This window comes from Coptis chinensis, chromosome 5 (assembly GCF_015680905.1).
Source record: "Coptis chinensis isolate HL-2020 chromosome 5, ASM1568090v1, whole genome shotgun sequence".
Classification (NCBI taxonomy): Eukaryota; Viridiplantae; Streptophyta; class Magnoliopsida; order Ranunculales; family Ranunculaceae; genus Coptis; species Coptis chinensis.
Window position 1 is genome coordinate 20,131,054 of NC_141460.1, and position 17,966 is coordinate 20,149,019.

General features: G+C 37.7%; 1 protein-coding gene and 1 long non-coding RNA gene across 2 annotated transcripts; one reads left to right on the plus strand and one right to left on the minus strand.

The window, feature by feature from the left end:
* Positions 1–1,159: 1,159 nt before the first annotated feature.
* On the plus strand, positions 1,160–8,877 carry LOC147497027 (uncharacterized). The gene is made up of 5 exons (XM_086562738.1): positions 1,160–1,313; positions 1,408–1,436; positions 1,723–1,803; positions 2,232–2,321; positions 8,695–8,877. The coding sequence occupies exons 1-5, from the start codon at positions 1,160–1,162 to the stop codon at positions 8,875–8,877; spliced, it is 537 nt and encodes a 178-aa protein (XP_086418864.1).
* Positions 8,878–10,648: 1,771 nt separating this feature from the next.
* Positions 10,649–11,191, minus strand: LOC147497028 (uncharacterized). The gene is made up of 2 exons (XR_015196689.1): positions 10,896–11,191; positions 10,649–10,817 (listed from the first exon to the last, which is right to left on the minus strand). It is a non-coding gene; the product is annotated as an uncharacterized LOC147497028 (long non-coding RNA).
* Between the last annotated feature and the right edge of the window lie 6,775 nt (positions 11,192–17,966).

The following is a 17,966-nucleotide window of genomic DNA, read 5'->3' on the forward strand; positions in this document are numbered from 1 at the left end:
TTTAAAGAGAGGGAAGGACATGAAGTAAATGTACGTGGAAGTCAAGCTATAACAAGCTAAGCTTACGCTTTAGAATTCGGAAGTTCTTTTGTAAACACCAAATCTTCGTCTTTTCCTTTTTGCCACTCAAGAAGATTCAAGTTCATTTCTTCTTCCTGGGTATACTCACTTCGTTGTTCTCCGTTTCTATTCTCTTAGTCTTTTACATTTGAAATCTTGGGGTTGTCATTTTCTTTTTTTTTTCTTTTTTGGTTTTTTCCCCCCTTTTTTTTGCCACTTTGGAATCCTACTATATTTTAGGCATGTACTTTGTGCCAGAGACACCATTAACAATGTTGCAAGGCATGGTGGGGCCAAAGGATCCATTCATAGTGTCCTAGGCAACACAATTAGTAGGTAAATGTAACATTGTTTAAAATGGGCCTCCTCAAAAAACATTGTGCCACTAAGCACACAAAATAAACACTACCTTACTGCAAAGTTGGACTAAATGTTTAGGAATTGTGAAATCAAGGGCCACCATTCAGCAACGTGTATTAGGAATAAATTAAAAGTAATGAAAACCCTTCATAGTGCAAACCCCTTGGTTCTCACTTTCACTTTCACTAAGACGTTAATTACCCATCTTTCAGTCTTCCCCCACCCCTAACTACTTTTCCTCTTCTTCAGCTCTCTCTCTCTCTCTCTCGAATCTCAACATTAGTTTGTCTCTTGATGTTTCCTGACTTGCGGCTGGGATTCACTTTGAGAGGGTATAAATCGAGGGCCACCGTTCTGCCACGTAGATTAGTAGATTAGGAATTAATGAAAGGTCTTAATTGTGAAAACCCTTCGTAGCGCAAACCCCTTAGGTATTTATCTTTTGTTAATGACGATAACTAAGCAATTAATTCAGTTCCAATAACCTTTTTCTTTTCCAATAAACCCTTCGGATAAATCAAGGGTCTGGCCACTCCCTCTCCACTGAGAGAAAATAGTCATTAATATAACGTGGTAAGCTTAATTGCACCATCTTCAACCTCTAAGAGAAAACAATGTCAATCGTTCATCATGCCCACACTCTCAATCCTATTTGTACAAACAAGTCGTCTTCGCTGGTAAGAATGAGTTTCAATAAAGAAAACAGTCCATCATTAGCTAGGAGTTTCTCAACGTTATCATGAAACGAGATTTTCCTTATCGGAGTATCAAAATGCTTGCAATCGAACGTTATGCGGGAGAAAAAATTAGGTTTGAAGACCAAGATTATGTAATAGAAGGGATAAATCGCAACAACTTTGATGATGGGATTGATATTGCTTTATTTAGTGCTGGTGAATCAATTAGTAAGGAGTTTGCACACTGCTTTCTTTGTTGGCGTGGAGCAATTGTTATAGATAATATACGTGTTTCATTATGTATAAACAGGTTCCACTAATCATTCCGAAGTTAATCCGGTATAATGTCTAGACTCTTTTATGGTAAAGGTGCTATTATTGCTAATCCTAATTGCGCTACTATTATGTGTTTGATCGCAATGACTCCTCTTGATCGCTACGCCAAGGTTGAGTTCGATCTATCCACTTTCTTTAGTTTTGTTTTTCCTACTCGGAGTAATACACGAATACAACGAATACTGAATGTTGGCCACAGTAACTGAATTTTACATTTTCATGCTTCAATTGCCATATGATTGAATTGTTTAAATTTCCCCTTTTTTTTCTTCTTTTTTTTTAATGACAGGTAGCCCGTATGGTAATTAGCAAATTTCAAGCATTCTGTGAAGCTGATGCATTAGATGAAAGAATAGTGAAGTTTCATGAGGTTTTCTTTAACTATAATTTCATGATATTGCACAATTGTGGAATGCCAAGGAGCTATACCTTTAGAAGAGTTGCACCAAGCTACACCCCCCACCCCCCTAGGAATGTGAATTTCAAGACGATCATGGTATGGAAGTTGCACAGTTTGTCCCCTCGACCCGCATTAACATGAACTTGAACTTTGTGTTTATAGGCCTGGGTAAATTGGTGCTTTTCTCCAAAGGAGTAGCTCCTTACTGATTCTCCTTGATCAATCTCTTGTTGTTTTATTTTTGATGGAACCTTCTAAGCAGAACCCTAACAATACAATGTTTTATGTTACGCAACATAAGGCCCTCGAGGTTTCTCTTAGTTACTCGATGGTTTTATTTGCATTCTTATATGCCAGTGTATGCCGAGTTCGTGTTGATACCTTTTTTTTTGTTCCAGCTTAGCTTTGAGGTGCTTAATCCACCTGTACAATCGAATGGGTATAATGAAGAGGGAATGAAGTTAGTGAGGGAGGCAAAAAAGATTTGGGTGAGTATTATGTTGCAATATAATTCAGTTCTTTCACAATTTGAGCACCAAGTACTTCTTGCTTCTGATATCTTCTTGGTTTGACAGCAACTATATTCCTATTTTGCATAGTTGTATAATTTGGTATAACTTCCCCGTCTCCACTTGCATCAACTTAACAAAACAGCTCGGTTTCCTGACTCGCGGCTGGGATTCGTTCTCAGGGGTTATAAATCGAGGGCCACCGTTCTGCCATGTGGCCTACTAATAATTAAAAGTCTTAATTGTGAGAACCCTTTGTAGTGCAAACCCCTTGGTTCTCACTCTCACCATTAAGACCTCCTTGCTTGCAATTAATTAGACATGGCTAGAAATTGAACCAAATAGTCATTCTCTCTGTTTGCCTTCTCCAGTTCTCCAAAGTCCAAACTACTTCCGATCTCTCTCAAGCTATGATTCTATTAGAAAGATCAATGTGTTGTCTTCTTCACCCAAAGCCAATGCATGCCATATACAAGGTAAAGTTTCGATCAGCGTTTCTTCTTTTGCTTTGATTGTTCTTTTTTCCCAAGTTTCAAATAGTTTATGTTTTGATTCAATTAAACTATTGGCCTTTTATTGGCTGAAATTTGGGTCTCACAAAACTACGAAAGAAACTATTTAGTTCAAAGTGTGCGTGTCTTGCTGATTTATTTGGTTTTTGTAACTCAACTTTTGAGGTTTTTGCGGTTGCGCGGTTTTCATTGTGATTGATATTGGCTTCATAGTTTTCATTTCTTCTAATGGAGTGCTTCTCTTTAATCTTCTTATTTTTTCCAATTGTGTATTTTTTATGGCTAAGTTAATTTTTCTTTGAAAATCAGATTGTCGGAATGGTATTTCTCTATATCAATGTTTGCATATGTAGTTCGATATTTGCGTTGTAATATCTTTTATTGGTTTGGATCAATACATTATAAATCATGTGATAATATACTTCAGGGGATTGGAGCAATCTGCACAGAAGTTTGCAAGCCGATTTGGTTCGTTTTATGCTCATTGTATAGTTTCTACTTATTATCGATATCTCAGTAATGCAAACTGTTGCTGCCTGGAGCTTTTTGTTATGAAGATAGGTGTGCTAAATCAATTTGCATTGCCAAAACTAAACACGTGGTAAATTTGCATTGAACAGAGGAACGCCAATTGAACAGAGGAAGTTTGCACACAAAATATAGCAGATGAAGGAGTTTCATGTAAAAACATGTACAACTTACTACTATAGTTTATTGGACAACTAATTCATGTGCCTAGCTTCTTTATAGGTTGTGGTTGAGATTTCATCCCACCAATGGTTGGGATGCTCTCTCATTCCCCAAACAACTCAAAGGGTGTTTTAGTTCCCACTCTATCATCTTAAAGGGTATGAATGGTGTTTGTAATTATAAGGACTGTCACATTGTTCACTTTTTAGCCATTTTCATCGATCATTTGAACTGGAAATCTTTTGTACATATAGTGAAACATATGGTAGCTAACCATGTGAGGAATTATTTTCAACATGAAGCAACGGACACTGCCTAATTTAAACCCGTTGTATTACTAAAGTAATTAGATGCATACATATCTGTGCAGGTTCATAAGCACATCAGTGCTTTCTATAGTGTTCCCAAACCTCCTTTAAGAAACCTTTTTTTTTTGTTAGTCGTTTAACGAGTAAATTTTTTTATTTTAGGATTTGAAGGAACAAGTAGAGTGGAACAAGCTAGAAAAGTCATTGGCAAGCACAAGATGAAAACAATTATGCAGAAGACTTTCTGAGTAGCCCAATGTTTGTAAGTCGATCTCTTTCCTCTTGCTATCTCTCTTTCTTGATTAACGCAATTTAAGATCTGAACTGATGACACTATTATTGACATTTTTTCACAAAAAATATTCTCATTTTTTTGTTGATGGTGTTTGAAGCTTATTCATGCTCGACACTCAAAAAAATCTTTTGATGTTGATTTTTTATTTTTTTTCCCTTTTGAATTGCTATTCATTTTCGAGTTTTCCCCTTCTCTTGATCATGAAATTGTTGCTAATCAATGTAAAAGGATGGAATCATATGGTATTGTTACACAATTTATCTTTGGCTATGTTCTATGGATGTCCTACTTTCTCAAAACACGGATTATCATTGATATGTTTCATCTCTGACTCACGGCTGGGAGTCACATTTCAGTGGGTATAAATCGGCGGTCAAAACCGAAGACACGTGTAAAATTAGAAAAAGAATTAATGAGTAAGCTTGCCCTTTCTTGATTCCAATCAACCCTTCGAGTTCTTAACTTTCTATCTCTATACGTGTTTACCTTCTTCGACAAAACTGTTTACATTCGCTCAATTCTCAACATAATTAGAAGTTTGACCGAATAGTCATTCTCTCTTCTCCAATTCACCAAACTTCTACAGATCTCTCTCCCATCTATTACCAATGTCGTTGTCTTCTTCACCAAAGCCAATTGATGCATTTACAAGGTAAAGTTTTTGTCCTCTTTTCTTCTTTTGCTTCGGTTGTTCTTTATTCCCAAATTTTAAATGGTTTATGTTTTGATTCAATTGAACTATTGGCCTTTTATTGGTTGAAATTTGGGTCTCACATAACTGATTCATGCAACCACTGATTCAATTGAAACTGTTTACTTGAAATTGTGCGATCACTATTCGTTTGTTTTGTATAGCTCAACTTGCGGTTGCACGGTTTTCGTTGGATGGGCTATTGCTTCATAGTTTCCATCTCTTCTAATTGAGTGTTTTTGAAGTTAGTTTTTCTCTTTAATCTTCTCATTCTTTCCAATTGTGTATTTCTCATGGCTAAGTTGATTTTTCTTCGTAAGTAGAATATCGGATTGGTGTTTCTCTATATTCTATATGTATAACTTAGTCGGTCAAGAACTGATTAGACACTCAGCCTTACTGAATTGTCTCAGAAGCTGAAATTGGATAGATGGAATCAAAGTGTAGTACTACATGTATATTATTTATTATTATTATTTTCTTTTTGGTAATTTTTCCGATTTTTTTCCCTACTTGACCGCTTTATTTTGTGCTATGGTTATTTGTGGATTTATGAAACTTTGCATACGTACGCATACTGAAACATTGAAACTTTTGCTAGCGAAATGCTTGGTGCAATGATGTTGTGTGGAGAAAATGCTCTATATGACTTCTTGATTGAGTGTATTTCTTACTGTTTAGTAGATATAATGCCCTTGCCAGGGCCACTTTCACTCATGAAATAATTTACATTGGTTGGTGAATCATTTCTATTACAGCAAATTACCAAATGCCTATAGCTCAATCAAGTATCAGACTCCCACTGTGGCTCCTCTTCTTCTCCATATATTGTGAATTTAAACAATTTTTTTTTTTTTTTTTTTCGTTTCTAATAGCCGCCTCACGATTAGAAAAATAACTCTTCGCTACATCGCCGGCCTTCTCCAAACTGCTTCTTCCACTGTATATTATTTCTAATGCCTCAAAGATCCAAGTTGTTGTCTTCTTCACTTAAGCCTACACCATGATAATTCTTCATAAATAGTGTCGCCTGGTAAGCAATCTCCTCTATCTTATCTTATATTTGTTTTTTATTATCTCAGATCGATTAAACTACGTTACCTTACTCTAACTGAGAAGTTTTCGCGAAAAAAAAGGTTTGTACACTCTTTCTTTAGTCTGTAGGAAATTGATTACCCACCTTCTGAACTATGAACTATGGTAAACTCATTGATTTATTATATTTGTAGCTATCGTTTCTCTCTACAAATTTTAGAAGAATTTATTTATACCAATACCATAAATTACTATTTCATAAAAAATTAAATTGGAAGCAATTGGTGTCGCATCACACACATAATGTAAGTAATAATATGCCTACAGAGTTGATTCTTTGGTCACAAAATCGTAACAATGAATATGAGTTTGTTGATCATGTCGCCTTTCAAATGTACTTCTCCATTTATAGTCACCGCAACATTTGATAAGAGATGTTAAGGCTTTGTGGTTGGAAGTTTTATCTTTCTTTCTTTTATTATTATTATTTTTTTTATAATTAAATTTTATTTGACAATGAACACAATTCGATCCTTCTCACTATAGATTGGTAATCTGTGGCTATCTCTCTAACGTACTCTAAGCTTTTATATATGTTTATTACATTTTTAAGCCTATTTAGAATCACGGGACACAATTCCTTCTCACTATAGATTGGTAATCTGTGGCTATCTCTAAACGCATTACTCAATTTGATGTTAGAACTTAGTATTTGATGATATGGAAATCTTCTACAATGTCAATACGAATGGTTATTGTTTATATAACAATCAATTACAAGATTTAATCTGAAACATGTATGAAACTAACATAGGGTACTAACAATTGATTATACTCTTCCAATGTGGAAAAATTATATGCATCTTATTAAGGTTTTTGTTGTCATTGACAGGTTTATGCTTATGTGCTACAACTCTGTAGTAGAATCGGAGAGATTTTTTTTTTTGGTGGTGTTGGTTTGATTACTTATCTTGATGGTTGTCCTTAAGAGCATATCAAAACGTGATATTTGTTGTTTGAAGAGATGCCAGAGAAAGGTAAGTGCGTTCGTATATGTATACCCAATATTTTTTCTTTTTATTCTTCAATATTAACCATGTGTAATATGTGTTTGTGGTTCAAAAGAATCCATTGACTTCAAGGAGAAGTTCCACTGCTTTCACCGCAATGTGTGGTGTTTGTGTGGCAATGTTATAGGCCTAATTTCATTTTTTTTTTCCTGATTAATGCGGGTTCTGATGGCAGTGATGATCGAAGGTTTGATTTTGATGTACATGCCAGTCCTCAAATGGTAGGTAAGCTTGAGTGCATACATGCATTGTGTTAGGTATTGTTAGAATTTGAAATCTTGGGTATTGACTGATACAAATGGTGTATCATTAGACTGTTTATGTCATACGATATCAAATTTCTTTTGATACTTAATTCATCAAATTATTTTTTACGTTTGCTAATTTGTGTATTGTGTGAACATGATATGTTACGTGTAAGTGTTAGTGGGGTGTTAAAAGTAAAAATTGTAGCAGTTTCTTTTGGCCTTAAATGTTAGAATGAAAAAGGTTTGATTTATTAGGGTATGCTCAACAAAGATTAGAGAGTCCCATGGCCTAATAATTTTCATCTGGGAGATTGAGCTTTATTTGGACCAACAAAGGGTTGGAACGGATTGCCCACTGTTTTAACTTTAGGGAGTTGAGACTATGGTATAACTGGAAATAGTTTACGTCCTTTGTTATTTGCTATTGTATCACCCACTAATCCTATGAAAGCTTGGTGTGTTTCTCTAATGTTACTCCCCCATTGAGTTTCCAATGTCTCAAATTTATAACCATTCATGTTTACTGGCTCCGCGTATTGAAAGCATGCAATCTTGTATAAAGTTTGGTTGTTGTTATTGGTGGTCGAGAGGGCTCGGGTAGATTATTGGTGGTTCGTTTTTGTAGTGTATGTTGACGGTTCCAGATTTAGCTTCCAATGAAGAGCAAGTAAGTCAAAAGGATTTGAGTTTCTGTTTTTCCGTTTAAATTGCAAATGTCGGTGTGCGGGAAGAAAGATGAATGTTCTTATTGTTTTTTCTTTACAAGTAGTTGTTGGTAGCATTATGTGTTCACCGAACTAGAATGTCTAGATTAGAATACTCTATGCAGCTTTTTGGGTAAGCTACTGTTAGAATATTTAGATTTCAAACCAAAATAATTTTTTTGTATAGCAACCAGTATGTCCAGCTATTAATTTATCCTTTTTTTTTATAAAAAAAACTGTTTGATTAAAAAAAAAAAAAAAAGAAAAAGAAAAAGAAAAGAGTGGGTCTATTATAAGTGATGGTCAGTTGCTTTCTCCTTTATAAGGTTATACTTAGGTTTGCATTCTTAATCGTAGTTTAGGAAGCGGCAAGCTGTTCAATGTCTTGGTTTCAAACTTATTATATTATATTTTTTTTACGTGTTGATTTTTTCAGTTTTTTTTTCGGAGCAAGGATTACTATATGGAGAAACATTCAATATTGTACCCATTTCTATATTGAACGGTTTGTTTCTCCCACCTTAGGTTTTCTACTAGCTGTACTTTAGTTCTCAAGCAGCCTTTTGGAGCATTGGATGTGCCTAAGTAACTTAAAAATATATTGTAGTGAGACCGCTGAATTTGGAAGTCTTAGTTTAGGTAATTGAGACAAGAAAATTGTGTAAGGACAAGGGCTTAAGCAATCACCCAACTTTTATTTTCGTTCTGCTACACATTTTAATTTGTAATGGTTTCAAAATGAAAATTCATGTATTTTCCTTTTGCTCATGTGATGTGAGTAAAGAGTTCATGTTGACAGGTACCCGAATTGCGAAGCAGCCTTGGATTTTCCCTGACAGATCAATTTGATCTAAACATGCTGGAAGAGGTGTTGAGTCTCCTGTATATTCCAGATAAGGGTGCAAACTCTAGAACTGCTTGGCCACTCCATGCACTTTACGCAGGCCTCTTGGTTTTCCAAAGTCTTCGTGTTGTGCACTGATGATCATCTTCACCATAGGGAATTTATCATTTGCCCTACTATCAATTCATTTGTTAAGTCATTTACTTGGTATGACACAATGTGAGAGGTGTAGTTGTGTATGAAATAGGTTGATATCCATCAAGTATTTTTCTGAAAACTGGAGTTGATATTTGGTCGATTCATGTATAGCGAAATAAATTTTATTTGTGGGATTAATTTGCCACAATTTTTTTGTCCAAGCAGAGCTATACAAAATGTGTGTTAACGCGGCGTGAGACGCGTTTCTAAAACAATATGGATGAATATGACTAGAAAGATATCGAAGTCTACTATTTTACTTTTTCAGTTAAACCAATTATGAATGTATGCTTCTAAGAAGCTTTTAGGGAAGTCAGTTTAATAATGAGTCCAATTAGCATTGATGGATCTGCAAAATAGCGACAATAGACTCTGTTGCTTACTTACTTACTTACACATGACCTTTTAATAGGGTACTTGCAACTTCCTTAGAATTAGTTGAATTAAAGGTAGAATTTGGCAATTTTTAAGGTTATTGAAGCTGCAGAAATATTTCTGTTTGTGTTAAACTTATTGATTTATTGACAGGTGGTAATATTCTATGATGGCCTCATCAGCTCAGCATTGCACAATGGTCCTTAAGTAGATGGTTATGGTCCTTAAGTAGATGGTTATGGTGTTGCCTTCTAATTTAGGATTTTGGATAGACAATAGGCATTGCTGGGAAGGACAATACTAAGCATGGTCATTGATTTTATCACTATTTTGTCAAATGCATTAGTTGTATAAGTTGTATGGAGTTGGTGTACATTCACAAAATTTATTTTTTATATCTATTCGTTCCAAATCTTAATATTGTATTAGTAAACTGGAAACATTACTACTTGCAGAACCGATGAATCCTAAAGATTGTTGTGCCTATAATTCACAATCAAAACAAGAATCTTCGTAGGCATTTCGTGTTTCACGTGTGATTTGAAAGCTAAGGATTGATTACAATTATTTAATAAAACGTTGGACAACCTTCAGAACCTCCAATCAATCTCGAGCTGCCTCCCTTGATAGCCAACGGAGCGTGAAGCCCAATCAACCTTCAGAACCCAACTATTTAGAATTTTAATTGTGCTGCATTTCTCATAGTCTACATAGTTATTCGGCACGGATACTCTTATTTTCATCGAGCTGCCTACTTATCCATTTTTATTTTTCGATTCTATAGGAGAATTTTCTATTCTTGGACACTTCTATTTTCATCGAGCTGCCCACTTATCAATTTTTTTCCCATCACAATAAATAATAAATGTATGTGGAATTTTAAATCACATTATCTGTGATATTTCTTTATGGAATCCGTGCCGAAGGCACGAGCATTAACTAGCAATAATCGAGCCAAGCTTAAACGAGCCAAGCCCAAGCCGAGCTCCGAGCCCTCGGCTCAAATTCCACCCTTAGAGGGAGAGAGGGAAAGAGGGAAGGTGAGATATTGCAGAAACCTACCAAACTACATTTTGGGCAATATACCCCCACCCCTCGCTGAAACGTTCGCTCCGCTCACTTGACTACCCAAAATACAGCATTTCTCACTTATATCCTTGCATATCTACAAACTAGCCCTCAACCAGTAATATCCTTACAGTCCTTGAGGCAGCCAGTCAGTATTCAGTTAACTGAGAACTCATCATTCTATGGAAGGCAGTCGTTCCAATTCCCACAAATAACCAGATGCTACTGTAAGCATTTCAGAAAGGCTCCACATAAGGTGCATAAGCAATGGAGACTAAGGCCGTATCAACTCATCAACAAACAAGCAAATATTGTACAATAAAAATACAAGGTAGCACAAACCAATTACAACTACCAACCATCGCATTTTTTGCAAGCAGCTAACGAGTTTGCGAGTTGCATGGAGTGGTTTTCAAATGTCTGACTCACATGCACATCTGAATTTTGAGGCTTCACTGATTTAGAACATCAAATAAAGAATTTCTAAATAACTGATCAAGTATTGGGTAACTTACTGTGTATGTGAGAATTGATACAGCCTGACTTCAGCATATTATATGACCAAACTGCCTGGCAACGCCGCACCAAGAGGGCATGAATAGGGACTTTTACTCTATCGGTTTGATAAAGTTTATGTAGAAGTTACTGTGCCGCACCGGAATAACGCTCAAGGGTTGAGCAAGTGATATGGCTAACAAAGGTGCACCGTCCGAACATCCTCACATAATTAAGCCAAATCACTATTTTAACTGCGTTGACCAGGAGCATAGTGCATACTTATATCATGTTGATTATTGAGAGATATAACAGAAAAAATCTACCTGTCATATAAAATAACTATTGGGAGATTTTGTACACAATTGATGTGGTCATTACAATACAACGAACGCCTTACATTGTCACATAGAAGTTGGTCTGTAAGATTATAACACAATCTGATGTAACAGGATAGTTCGACTTCATCTGAATCCCGCCAAAATAGTGGTTCAGGGAAACCACGTTAATGTATAAAATTCACTTACAAGATACATTCACCATACCAATTACAAGATACATTCACCATACCAATTGAGGTTGTCTTGAACATCAAATAACCAACATCTACCTGTTGGGGTTTATACCAATACCAATCGATTCTCTCACTACACATATAATTTGTATTTGAACACAATTCAACTCCAGACAAATTCTAAATATCAACTACAACCTATATTAACATGCCCAACTCGCTAAACAACTATTAACAACAGATAATAATGTAAAGCAGGATTAAACGCATACCACAACACAAAGATATACCGTGGTTCGGCCAATTATGTCTACTTCCACAAGAGCTAGTTTTTTATAAAGTGGGAAGGAAGATTACAATCTCTCCTTTCAGTCTCTCACCTTACTAGATCACTCTTATCTCTTTACAGGGTCGTATCTCTGTAAAGGTTATCTCTCAATCTTGATAGCTTTCAAGATTGGGTTTTCTCTGACTTTTGTGATGCCTCTCATGTGTTTTCTGGGTGTTAGGTTTTGCCAAAAACTTTAATTCTTATTGCAAACTCGCGGTCCCAAATTTCTTCTGAAAATAGACTTGGGTGCGGGTCGCGCTGAAGGTACTGGAAGTCTTCCACGGCATGGGAGCAGGTCGCGCTCAAATATTTCCATGCAGAATGAACTCCTTCTCTCTCTCCTCATGTGAGGGATAAAGCCAACAATCTCCCCCTCCCGAACAGTGAGGGGGGCTTCCTCCATGCAATTTCCAAATCAACAGGAGGAGTGTGATGCCATTCCAGCAATACCACAACAAACATCAAACTTACCTTTCGGTAAGACTTTGGTCATCATATCCGACCCGTTCTTGTCGGTATGGATCTTCTCGATACACAAATACTTGTCTTTGAGTACTTCTCTAATCCAATAATAACGCACATGTATGTGCTTAGATCTAGAATGAAAACTCGGATTCTTGCTCAAATGGATAGCGCTCTGACTATCACATAGAACTACAAACTGTTTCTGCTTTAGCCCTAATTTGTCGAAGAACCTCTTCATCCATAGCAACTCTTTGCAACACTCAGTGGCTGTAATATACTCGGCTTCTGTAGTGGAGAGGATAACACACTTTTGCAACTTTGATTGCCAAGAAACTACTTCCCCTGTAAAAGTAACAAGATAACCGGAGGTGGACTTCATCGAGTCAACATCACCTGCCATGTCTGCATCAGTGTAGCCTTCAAGTAAGGGCTTACTTCCACCAAAGTACAAACACGATTTGGAAGTGCCTTTGAGATATCTCAATATCCACTTAACACCTTTCCAATGCTCTTTCCCCGGATTTGACAGAAATCGGCTTACAACGCCCACGGCGAAAGCTATATCCGGTCTTATACACACCATTACGTACATCAAGCTGCCACTGTGGATGTATAAGGAATCTTTTCCATCTGACTCTGCTCATGCTCACCCTTTGGACACATCTCTTTGGTCATGTGGAACTGGCCACCAAGCGAGCAACTGACTAGCTTCGCTTGATCCATGTTGAATCTCTTCAACACCTTCTCAATGTAGTTTTCTTGAGAAAGCCACAACTTCCCACTCTTTCTGTCATGAGTGATCCGCATCCCAAGTATCTGCTTTGCTTGACCCAAATCCTTTATCTCAAAGGACTTACTCAAGTCTTTCTTCAGCTTGGATATCTTGTTGATGTTTGGGCCAACTATCAACATATCATCCACATACAAAAAAAGCACAATGAAATCATCGTCTGGAAATCTCTGAACAAACACACAATGATCAGAAGCAAACTTCTTATATCCATGCTTCGCCATAAAGGAATCAAACTTTATGTACCACTGCCTCGGTGCTTGCTTCAACCCATACAAGCTCTTTATCAGCTTACATACTAGGTGCTCTTTGCCTTTGACCTCAAACCCCTCTGGCTGGTCCATGTAGATATCTTCTTCAAGGTCTCCATGAAGAAAAGTTGTCTTAATATCTAGCTGCTCAACCTCTAGGTTCATACTTGTGGTCATACCCAATACCACCCGGATAGAAGTCATTTTCACTACAGGAGAGAAAATCTCATCAAAGTCAATCCCTTTCCTTTGACCAAATCCCTTAATAACAATGCGAGCTTTATGCCTTGGGTGAGGATTGTTCTCTTCATGCTTAACTTTGTATATCTGATCTTAGCATTTTTCAGTGTTTTGTTTAGAAATTTACTTACTACGTGCTAAAACTCAATAATTCATTACTCACTGTTTTTCTTTTAGAATGCCAATCTAGTTCGAGTAGGGATTTCGTTCCAACTTCTAAGACAAGAATCTAAATGATCACAACTGAAATCTACACCTTGGAGAACTAAGTGAGAAGGATTTAATAGATAGATTTTTTTTTACACAAGTTATCTAAAATTTGTAAGTTTGTTTTATAGTTAAATGAAAGAGAGAGAAAGATAGGGAAGTATTAATCCTACTCATGCAAGGCCTAGCTACAAGTCTTTTAGAAACAGGTCACTACCATCTCAAATCTCTAACATAATATACCTATCTCTAAACATATCATGCTAGCATGTGGAATTAAAATGATATTTCATCTCTGAAATATCATTCCAACTCCTAGTTCTACTTTACAACAGTTGATCAGATATTTGTCAATCTCTGTCATTTTGGAACAGGATGAAAAATAGAACCTAAGTCTTTTAAGTAGTGATTTTGGAATCCTAAATTTGTAGCCTAGTCCTCACATGAGCATCATTAACCCTCCTCTTGGGAGAGTTTTAGCTCATGATCCTAGGATTTGATTAAAACTACAAGTAAGATAAGTAAAAAGAGATAGAAAGAAGAAATGAATACAAAGCCAACTAATTACCTAAGGAAAACAGAAGTTTTTATTCAAGAACTAGAAGGTGTAGTCCTCCATTAACAAGTTACAAGTTTTTTTTCTTAAAACTAAAAGTAAAGACATGGAAGTAAATGAAAAGTAAAAGTCAAGGAAGTAAAAGCTAGCCAACTCCCAAAATTAGCCCCCCTTTACATAAGAGAGCCTTTTTCTCTTCTCCCACGTGAAACACTCTCCTCTCATTTATTTTTCACTTATCCACAACTAACCCCCATTTGACACCTTTCATTTTTTTAGATAATCATCACCTAAATCCAACCAACTCATTAACTTCATGCAAGGTGTCAAATTTGCACCAATTATTTGCACCTTTGTCTTGACTTGCATGATGACTCATCAAATCTTATGGGCCCGCCTAGTGGGTCCCGCGGCGAAAGTCGATGGCGGTCTTTTGGCATTTTACAACTTCCGCTTTATCGTAGAGTTTGTCGTGACTGATCGTCGGAGCAGCTCACTCATCGCGATTCGAGTCCCGATTCAAGAGATATGAGCCGGAAGTTTGACGCTTACGCACGTAATCCCGTTTATTTGGATTACGTACTATTTGAGTCTTTGGGCTTTAGTTCGGATTTGTTGGGTTTCACATGGGCTTGATCGGAAAACATGTGTATACTCCCTATTCCGTGCTTAAATGCTGGCTTTATCATAATTTTTACATTAGTTGCTCCAACCTGCAAAAAGCACGAAGATGCGATTATTTCATGATTATTAAGCACAAAATTGATCGAAATGTTATGTCTCTACAGGTTTTTATAATACAGTTTTGGGTGCTTATCAATATCCACTTATTCTTGAGAATTTTTCGTCCTTGCGGTTTCTTAACTAACTCATAAGTGTGATTCTTATGCAAAAAATCCATCTCGTCATGCATGGCCTTCAACCACTTTTCTCGTCATGCACGACCTCCTGGGTATCCACCCCACTACCGCTACACCTTTGCTGCCAATCCCTGCTCTCCACACTATCAGCGGCTACTCAGCTCCTTTTTACCGTCCTCCCCCTCCCAAGGAACGGAAACCCAGAGCGTCTCCTCCTCCAAAGAAAAAGAGTCGCCTCCATTCCTCTCGCCGTACCCATCCCCGAACCTCCTCACACTCCCCCGCATCCTTTGAATCTCACGATCTTCCTATCTCCTCCGCCCCCGAGGACGTCCCTTCATACCGCTCTATCTTCACTTGGGATGATCAATACACTTCTCCTACCTCCCCTCCTGAAGACATGGATGTCCACAAGGTGAAACTGTTTGTTAGTGACTCTGAAGGAGATGATAACGTGAGGGAGGTTCCTTCCACGGAAGTGTAGGCTGTTGCTGACAGGCCTTTGACCAAGAGACTGTGGACATCAGTGTTCGAAGAGCCTGTGCCCACCATTCTACCTGCTCAGTCTGCAGTCTCTTCCCCCCGTACACGTCGATCTGGAAAAGGCCTCGTTCCTCCCGTCGCCCCGACATCCGAGCTTGCCATCCCCGAGGCCTTCTGTCCTACTTTTAAGGTGCGCCATCGCAAGGTGAATACCGCAGACTCCACTCTGGAGAACCCAGCCGTGGCCTCCTCCTTATTTTTTGGAGCTCATCTGCCTAAGGACCTAGCCTATGCTGAAGGGGGTTCCTTTGAACAACACCGGACCTCCCTATACACCAACTGGGAGAAGGTACTATCTAGGGGTGGTCATCTAGTCGAGCGAGCCGAGTATTGGCATGCTCAGATTCGGCTCGTGAGTTTTTGAGTCGAGTTCAAGCCAAGCTCAAACTCAAGGTCGAGCTCTACTTTGTGCTCAAACTCGACTCGTTTTGAATTACAATTAGCTCGAGCTCGACTCGGCTCGACTCGTTTTACAAAACGAGCTCGATTGAAGTTCGAGCTCAAAACTAGCTCGTGAGCTTGCATCTGGAAACAGTAGCATATATACTCAAAAAATCTAAAAAAAACATTACATTTCAGTTTTCACAATGTAAGAAGCGAATCCAAACTACCATCAACATCCAAAAGCTATTACTGACTTCCTCTCCAAAAGAAGTTGTTGAATAAGATGTGGGAGAGCCATGCCCTTAGAACACGCTCGAAGGAAGGTTTTTATTCCAGCTGAATGTATAGGAAAGTCTGAAACAAAAGGCTGCAGCTTCCGATCCACAATCTCGAACAGGGGCGAATGAGGAAAGCTGTCTTCATAAAGAAAGACAGCTGGATTGAGTTCCACAGTAACACTCGATTGAGTTCCACAACAACACTCGATTCATCACAGTCGATTTGTCCTACTGCCGAAATCAAGTGCTCAAATCTAGGGTGAAAAGACCTCTCTCTCTTTGAGAAACCCAACTCATGAATTGAGAGCGGCCTCAAAGTTTTGGTGTTTTGGCTATTTTTTAGGGTTTTATCTTGTGGGTTAATATGTTTATGGGCCTAGGTTAGTGGGTATTTTTATGGATCATATATAATATATAGAAAAAATAATAATTTAATAAAATAACGAGTAGCTCGAGCTACTCGACTCGTACTCGACTCGAACTCAAAACGAGCCTAAAACTAAGCTTATATTTGATTCATATTATTTCATGAGCGAGCACGAGCCGATCTCAAAACGAGCCGAGCACCGAGTTACTCACGAGCACCGAGTCTCATGACCAGCCCTAGTACTATCTCCCTTCTCCTTTTTCTTTTGTCTTTTTTTTTTCATCCTCTTCCCTGTTCATAGGTGAGCCTGTGTAGGAACCGTTATTCAGAATGTGAATATTTCTACAAACCGCGAACACCACGCGCAGCAGAATTAATGGGTGTCCACGATTTGTGATAGAGAACATACCTTTTAGATCCAGTTTTGATAACTCTGAGAATCCAAGCTTTATGAATCCGAATCAACAATCAACCCCTTGATCTTCTGTTGTATTCCTTTATAATAGATTGGACGTTGTGTGGACAACAATCTACCAATCCCCTTCTTTCTCACAAAGCTAGATCCAATTTTGGATCTAACTTTCCTTGCCTCTTTTTCTGTTCAGATGAATAGTGAATTTCAGCCAGAGAGAGATTATTCTATTTATAGGCTACAAGCGGGAACCATGAGGAGAAATTAGGGTTGGGCCTCGACGGGCTTGGGCTTCCCATGTTAAGCCCTGAACACACGCCCAAGTCCGTCAACAACAAATGGTTTATTCCACTAAAGGCCATTGTTGCACTACCCCTAATCCCAAATTACGTGTCAACGCGTTTATGGGCTCCATATTATATGCTCGTTGATCTCCCGTATTTAAGATATCGAAAAGTCCGTTGATTAAGTCAAGTTATCGACAACTACATTAATCAACTTCTTATATCCTTGAGTAGTACCACTCAACCTCATTGTCATGTCGGAATAAATCCACCTGCAGGGTTTACATGACAATCTTTTTGAGCTCCTCAAGGGGACATCATCAACCCGCCTTCTTGCTGGACACGGATTCCTTCTATAATCAATAGCACACCTTACATACAATGTCATTACCCAATCCATCGAGTTTGTTGATTCACAAATGAATCTCACTCATTGATGATTTAAAGCAATGTACAATGCATGTAAGTACCCGTTATTATATCCGGATTAGGAGGACAAGCATCCATAATAATAGAGGTGTTTGTTCTCTTATATAGTCAGTATAAGGAGAAACAACCTCACTTGGTCCTGTTCAATACACACAAAGTGTACTAATGTAATCCTATAGT

Bases quoted from the DNA above. Each gene is read 5' to 3' on its own strand.
- LOC147497027 (XM_086562738.1), top strand. From the start codon at position 1,160: ATGAAACGAGATTTTCCTTATCGGAGTATCAAAATGCTTGCAATCGAA. The intron at 1,437-1,722 runs GTATAATGTCTA...TTTTAATGACAG, and splicing joins ATCATTCCGAAGTTAATCCG to GTAGCCCGTATGGTAATTAG. The intron at 2,322-8,694 runs GTGAGTATTATG...TCATGTTGACAG, and splicing joins GGGAGGCAAAAAAGATTTGG to GTACCCGAATTGCGAAGCAG.